The 8,075-nt window shown below is 32.5% G+C and overlaps 1 protein-coding gene across 1 annotated transcript; it reads left to right on the top strand.

The window, feature by feature from the left end:
• Window positions 1–404: 404 nt before the first annotated feature.
• On the top strand, window positions 405–5,945 carry LOC132742857 (RNA-binding motif protein, X-linked 2-like). Its single transcript, XM_060731347.1, has 5 exons — window positions 405–490; window positions 1,047–1,205; window positions 1,761–1,890; window positions 2,494–2,677; window positions 3,790–5,945. Exons 1-5 carry the CDS (start codon window positions 477–479, stop codon window positions 4,464–4,466), a joined length of 1,164 nt encoding a protein of 387 aa, XP_060587330.1. The 5' UTR covers window positions 405–476; the 3' UTR covers window positions 4,467–5,945.
• The last annotated feature ends 2,130 nt before the right edge of the window (window positions 5,946–8,075 follow it).

An 8,075-nucleotide genomic window follows, 5' to 3' on the forward strand; every position in this document is an offset into this window, starting at 1 on the left:
TTAAATGAAAAGTGACGTTACAAAAAATGGTAACATTTAGGGACCAAGAAACACTTTTTTGAGGTTACCATGTCTGAGAATGCAAAATGTAAAATACATATTAGATTAAATAGACAAAGGATTATTTTTGATTTTCAATCGGCCTTATATATACATTGATCTCTTCGAGTATGATCATAAAATCAATGTGACATTTAATTGCCCATCATTTATGAGAACTGGCTTATTGTTGCTTATATAAATTTGGCAAAAAAAATTTAAAACAAGATTTTTATTTTGTTTTTATAAATATAATCTAGATATCAATTTAGATAATATGAAATTAAATTATGAGGATATGCTCTTTCTAGTGAGAGAGAACCTTTCCGCGGAAAATTACCCTTTCAGATAACATACCGGTTATTGTTTTATACCTGACCCATTTTGCAAGCGCCCAATAACTAGGAACACCCGAAATCGAATCGTTTTGATAAATCATGAATCCTTTGACGTAATGACAAGATTATAACATAAGCTGAGCTTATTTTAACTTTATGTTATTCATTTATCTTATTCTGTATTTGTTTATTATTTTACATCAAAATTTGAAGGATTTGACGTTATCTTGATTCGTCCCAAAACGGCTCGACCCACACTCCACTTTCACTTTACTTCAGTGACATTGTCATGCCTAAATAGCTATCGTAAACATATATCTTATAGTTTAAATCTAATATTAGCAATTTAAACCCACATGTCTTACTCTAGTTTTGTTAATGATCATTATGATGAAGTTTAGAAGACCCCAAAATATAAACAATATTTATATGCTTGCTTAATGGGGACTGTTGCTTCCACACCCCTGCTGTTTTACATATTTATTTATTTTAACTTAATCAAACCTGAGAATGGCACATTCTATAAATTACTGATACAAATGCAAAATGCCATGTTTTCTGCAGCCCTTTGAATGGCCATGTACCTAATAGTTATTTCTTTGATCAGTTTAGAATTTGTTTATGAGTATGACCTTCAATGATAAATGATTGTTTCTTTCATGTTTACAGAAATGTTAAGAATTTACAGAAATTGAACCAGAGAGAGTTGGAGCTTGGTCTTACAAATAAGAAGTCATGGCATGACCAGTATAAAGATAGTGCATGGATATTTGTTGGTGGTTTACCGTATGATCTCACAGAAGGTGATATTGTCTGTGTTTTCTCACAGTAAGTAGATTTACCGTAATTATTTCCCTTTTGGTATTTAGTTTATTAGTTCATTTGAGTAGGAAGCCACCGGTATATAAGCTTATAGACACACTTCCAAATCTGTTCCTGGAACCAACCAGTACTGAGCAATGATTGTAAAGTTGCTTGCTCTGCAAGGAACCAACGACTTGCCCCTTACAGAGTTTGAACCAATGTAAATAGCAATCATTTGATTACTAGTCTGATGCGTTAACTACTCGGCCATGCTGCTACTCAATTTCCCTTTTAAGTTAGAGAGATATATTGATTAGATGCAGATGAATTTATGTGGCTTTTGTTTGTTACTGATGAATGTATACAGATTTTTGGCATGTATTGAAATCAAACTGATTTTGAAGTAATAAGTAAGCTACCCAAATATTCCATTACATGTATATTAAATGTGAAAACGAAATTATTTAACATATAATTTGATGTTGTCAAAGATTGTATGATGCCAAAATACTCCCAATATATTTATATGTACATTGTAAAATATTTATATTGACCTTTATGCTGTTATATTTTACACAGGTATGGAGAGTTGGTAAATATAAATCTTGTGCGAGATAAAAAGTCAGGCAAATCTAAAGGGTTTTGTTTCATGTGTTATGAAGATCAAAGAAGTACCATATTAGCTGTGGACAATTTTAATGGAATCAAGGTTTGTGATGATTTTTACGTAATTATGTATTTTTTCTTTTATGCCTTGAAATGGGAATTGCAGTATGGTAACCATAAAAAAAATGGGAAAATTCAAGTTACTTATCAAAATACTCTTTTCTTTAAAATGATAATACACATGTCACGCCGATGTGATAGGCATACTGTGATACATGTATATATTTTTCTAAGTAAGAGAATGATTATTTATTGCAATGTTAGATTAACAAAGATCTTCTTTGCATTCACATTGTCAAAACTTTGTATCACACACGGTTGCCAAGCAACACTATATAGAGTATACTGTGAGTAGCAGCCAAGCTATGAACAGCAGGCTCTTTTACATCTCCCGTTCAATGGCTGCAGTGCATATATTTGACTGTATGACTTATGCTTTCAATTTTTACTCTTCAGTCATATTCCAGTGATGGTTGTGTGTAATAGTTTTGTTCTATGTTCCTATCTCTGAAATTTTGATGATAACTGGGAAAATGTTTTGCTTGTAAAATTAGAACCTCTAAAAGAAAGTGACAAAAAATTAAGAAAACATGTACGACCCTTCAAATTTGTTATATCATTTAATGAATTTTCAAAATTGCTTCAGTTGTTGGGTAGAACACTGCGTGTGGACCATGTCGAGGAATATCGGAAGCCAAAAGAACATGGTGATGAAGATGAAGTCACTATGAAATTGCGAACAGAGGGTATTGCTCCGCAGGTACCTCAGTCACCAGAGCATGTCTCAAGTGAAGAGGAACCACTTCAGGTCAAGGTCAAAGCAAAAAAAGGTAACCAATTTTTGTTGTTGTTTTTTTGTATCTGAAGATTTAGTTTTTAATGGGATACTTCGGTAAATTGCTTGGTAACCAGAAACGTTTGTGCTTGCAGTATTTTCTAAATTTGTTAAGCATTGTCTAATTGCGTATTTTTAGCATCTCCATGGTTATAGTCCTTTAGTTCAAATCACGTTCACCTTAATGAATTCATATGAAAAAATCATTTCAAAGACTTTAAATAGTTTCTTAGCTAGGTTATAGATGGTTGATAGTTCTATGTCTCTTTGTCTGTGAGTAAATTACAGGGACAAATTATGCCAACTATGGATTGTTGAAAAATAACAAATTTAATGTGTACCCTACGGTAAATTAATTTAGTGTGTAATGTTTAAAGCTGCCTTCAGCTTTTCTAATGGTTAAATATGTTAATTTTAGAGAAATCATTTCATGTAATTCTCAAATCAAAATAATTAAGGTGGAAAGTGAAATTTGCTGCCAATTGAATACATAAACAATAAGGAAACCTTTCGGTACCCTTAATATACCAGTCTGCTCTATATATGTAAATAAGTAAAGCAGATATCCTCTATTTTCAAAAACAAACATCACTGTCATTTTAAAAATAGCTTCAGAGATGCTTTGAAGATGGCTTAACAGTTTTATGATGCACTTTTCCAAGATAAACATATTGAAATACTTAGTTTTAAACAATAAAGGATTGTTTTGCCATCACAAAAGTAAAAGCTGAATGCCACTTTAAAGTCACAGAATACTCTGTATGTCTTACAGCAACTCATCAACATTACAGAAGGCCTTCAGGTGCCCTGTCCCCTTGTGCATTTTTTATATGAGCTGGTACCTTAGTAAAGCGACCAAGCTTAATATAACATACATGTATTAACTGCATAGCTTCCCTACATGAAAGAATCCAAAATTGTAGACAGGATTTGAATCAAATTTGAATTTGATAGGAAATTGTTTCAATGAGAAATAGTCCAGATATTGATAGAAAGTATACATCATTTAAAATTGTTTGAAAACATATACATGTATTACATAAAAACTATATTTTGTCTTTTGTAGTCCATGTGATGATTGAAATAGCTTTCATGTTTTATTATCAGAAAAGAAGATTAAAAAAGAAAAGAAAAGTAAAAAGAAGAAGAAAGCAGCAAAGAAAAGCTCAAGTTCTGAAAGTGATTCAGACTCTGAAACAGACTATAAATCAAAGAGAGTCAAAAAAGAACATTATGATTCTGAAACAGACTATAAAAAGTTTAATGTAAAAGTAAAAAAAGAAAAATATGACCCAGGGTATGAAAGAGTAGAGAGAATGAATGTCAGGCAAAAGCGAAGTCATTCCCCTGATGACAGGAATGACAGACGGAAATCTGCTAAATATAATAGTGATGAAAGTGAAAGATCTGGTGCACAGAGAGAAAGACATAGAGAATATGATGGTGAACGGAATCGGGAAACAAACTATAGGGATGAAACGAGGGATCGGGAACGTAACTACAGAGACGAATCAGATAACAGTAGACATCGGACGAGAGATTATGATGATGAGGACAGAGGTCGTGTTAGATATAGAGAGACAGATGAAAGATATTATGATAAAAGATCGGATAAAGACAGGAGAGATAGGGGAAGTGACAGATATGATAGGGGAAGTGATAAATATGATAGGGGAAGCGACAGATATGATAGTGGAAATGACAGGTATAGCAGACAAGATGATAGAAAACATTACGATAGAGATTATTCTGATAGAGGTAGAAACAGAGATTCTAGAAGATAGTGGGAACAGTTTTGTTTTAAGTAATAATGTTTTAACAACCGAAGAATCTGTAAAATTAATATGCCATACAGTGATGATTCTTAAAGAAAATGGTTTGCTCCAAGCTTTAATAACTTTTTATTTCACCTTAGAAGCTGGAACAAAAGAACCAGGATCTTTAAGTATTAGTAAGAATTAAATGTACATTAGAGATATTTTTGTATGACAGGCGTTTTACTAAATGACTTATTCTGACTGGTCATTAGACCTTGGTTCAGAAATGGTCCGATTTTGAAATTGTTAGCCCTTTGTTTAAATGTTTTTTGTTTTTTTTTAATGCGTTTATTTAAGGTCGCCGCCGGAAAGCCCATATGGGCGACCGTACACTCAAGTCGGGCCATCCTAGAGCGTCCCGACGAGATTTTTTCGTCGATTTTTTTCCAGCTTTATTGGTGGAGGAAGACCCCAGGTGCCCCTCCGGGCATTATTTCAGGCACGAGCGGGCACCTGGGTAGAACCACCGACCTTCCGTAAGCCAGCTGGATGGCTTCCTCACATGAAAGATTTTGACCCGAGTGAGGATCGAACCTACCTGTTTAAATGATCATGTTACTTGGTTTAAATAATCAGATTTTAAAGGGTTACAACAAACTTGGGCTTAAATGATCAGATTTTCAAGATCCTGTAACACAAATTTTTAATGGTTTTATTATATAAATATGATGCTCAAGTTAAGATTTGTCAATATTGTAAGTTCAAATAAGCATTATTTATAAAGATATTACCCAATTTAACATTTCATGTAAATAAAGGGAGGTAATTAGAACTTTATTTTCTATAAATTCTAAGTAAAATTTTCCAATAAGAAATGAATGCATGTTATTTATCTATTAAATATAATGTGCACAAATATTTGCAGTACAAATTTTACATATTCTTTGATATTTAAAAATTGTTTTATTTGCATAATTATATTGATATATAATTTTTTTGCAAGTGTGGTATACACACAGTGACAATATCAATCACAAAACATACAGGATCTTTTATCAAATGGTTAGACCTTGGTTTAAATAGTATAATTTTGAATTAGATGACCAGATTTTAAAGGTTAGACCTTGGTTTTAAACAATGATCTGATTGTAAATGGTTAGAACTTGGTTTAAATGATAAGATTTTGTATTAATTTACTTAGAACTTTGCTGAAATGGTATGATTTGGAATCTTTAGACTTTGGCAAAAATGATCTTGTCTGATTTATAAACAATGCCTTCACTGTTGGGATTATAATATATAAGTGGAAATTTTAAAAGTTCTAAAAAAAGATGTTTGTAGACAAGTGAACTTACCTTGTTGTGTTTAAGAGGGTTGCTTACAGTCAAAATCTGCTTTTCTTGATCTTCAAAGTAGTTTTGAAACAAGTAATTACTAGACTTTCAGTATATTGTAAATATTGGCAATTGTGTAATTACTCCCAGCTGTTGTTTTTTTTAATTCAATTTTGGAAAATGTTTTCAATTAAATGATTAAAATTAATTGTTGTCAAGTCTTGTATTTTTTAAATTACCTGCATTGTGTGTTATTTTGCACACACACAAAAAAAATTGAAATGAGATACAATTTCCAATAAATTTGATAAATTTTATAAACATAGGCTCTATTTGAATTGGACAAAAATTCAGGTATCTGGTTAAGGTCAAGGTAAAACTTTAAAGGTCAAATAACAAAATAAAACATTTATTTGCGAGTATAATTTCTATGTACATGGATGGATTTTAATATAATCAACACAAATGTTCTCCATGTTGAGTTGAGGTGTCTCACACAAAATGAAGGTCAATTTCACAAGAGGTCAAAGGTCAAATAACTTTATCAAAAACTTTTTGTCCGCACTGTATCTTGCTTATGCTTTGAAGTATTACGCTAAGTGGTCAAAGGATTTTTGTCGAACCTGCTTGTGCGGAGCTCAACATAATTGTCAAAATGGCTGTTCAGTGTTTGAGTGCATCCAAACTTATCAATGCCATAACTTCTTCTTGCATGGAGGAATTTCATATCACACAAATTGACTTTTTTAGGCACAAATGTTCATCCTGAGACTTTGTCTCCTACACATGAACCAGGTCACCGGGTCAGAGGTCACCTAAGATGATTCAATGTCAAGATTTTGCCTTGGGGTATAAAGAGGATGTGTTGCGCATATCTCACCTATGTAAACATATTTTTCCTTGATCTGTAGCTTATAGGTTCAGGTTTGAATTAAGACCAAAGGGCTCGACATTCTTGTTTTGTCAAAGTTGCCCTTAACAGACAAGCCTTAACTTCACATGCTGTGCTCTTGATACTTGCCATATAATAACCTGCCTTTCACTATTTAACTAGGGCCTCTTCAATAATTTATTGTCCATTTAAGAGTTGTAATCTTTGTTACCAAAAAAGACTTGTTGATAAATATAAAACAGACAAACAATTCTAAAAAATATAATTTTACTTTTGATAACTTTCCATCACCTTATTACCATAAAATGAGCAGTGTCATGACAAAACCAACATAATGGGTTTGCAACCAGCATGGATCCAGACCAGCCTGCGCATCCGGGCAGTCTGATCAGAATCCATGCTGTTCGCTTACAAACCCTATTACAAGTAGAGAAACTGATAGCAAACAGCATGGATCCTGATCAGACTGCGCGGATGTGCAGACTGGTCTGGATCCATGCTGGTCGCAATCCCATTATGTTGGTTTTGTCGTGACACGGCTCAAATGATCATGCCATACTAATACAAAATAACATTTCTGCAAGTAAATTTAAAACAAGTCTATATTTAAAGATTCTATGATAAAATATGATAATTATCAAGACAATAATGAAAGAAAAAAAAAATTGCATAATCTTCATACTAAACAAGTATATCATCTTCATTATTCTGCACTTTATTGTTGCTAAACTTACAAGGGAAGATATGAGGGAGTTTAGGCAGAATATGTACAGATTTATTACTGCAACACTGTATTTGTATGTAATGCAAAACAAAATCAGGAAAAAAAAATCCCTTTAAAAGCCATGTAAAAAAATGCATTGTATAGAACTGGTTGCTATTTACAATAGTGCAACTAAATGTGTGAAAATAGAAAGGGTAAAACACACTTTTATTCATTGCCTGGACCCATATTTGGTATATAATAAATTAACTGGTGAATAGCCTGGGTAACCAAGGATGACTATATGTGCTGTAAAACTGCACACAAATTTTCCAAGTGTTTTTGGTTGTTTAATTAATTGAACACGGTTTAAAGGAAATTCACCATTCCTTACTATGTTACTTTGACTAGAGCATGTTTGATACTAAAGTTGAACATACCGGTATTTAATCCTACAGATCATGGTATTTGTATCAGTGAGTGTAAGATTGAACAAGAGCCGTCAGTAGAACAGACAGACTATTCACAGTGCTTGATAGTAAAAACAAGAGCCTGGATAATGTAGAATTGTATAAGCTCAAAACGGGCCATAATTTTGTCAAAATCCACATTAGAGTTATGGGCCTTAGACAGTGACTTTCTTTTATGCTCTTAAGTGTATAAAGTGTCAACCTATTCCTTTCATAAGTTTTGGAAATACAAACTTG

This window comes from Ruditapes philippinarum, unplaced genomic scaffold (assembly GCF_026571515.1).
Source record: "Ruditapes philippinarum isolate M1 unplaced genomic scaffold, ASM2657151v2 ctg1334_1_1_1_1, whole genome shotgun sequence".
Taxonomy (NCBI): domain Eukaryota; kingdom Metazoa; phylum Mollusca; class Bivalvia; order Venerida; family Veneridae; genus Ruditapes; species Ruditapes philippinarum.

Coding starts and splice junctions, on each gene's coding strand:
- LOC132742857 (XM_060731347.1), top strand. Junction 1,206..1,760: donor ATTGTCTGTGTTTTCTCACA/GTAAGTAGATTT, acceptor TATTTTACACAG/GTATGGAGAGTTGGTAAATA. Junction 1,891..2,493: donor ACAATTTTAATGGAATCAAG/GTTTGTGATGAT, acceptor AAATTGCTTCAG/TTGTTGGGTAGAACACTGCG.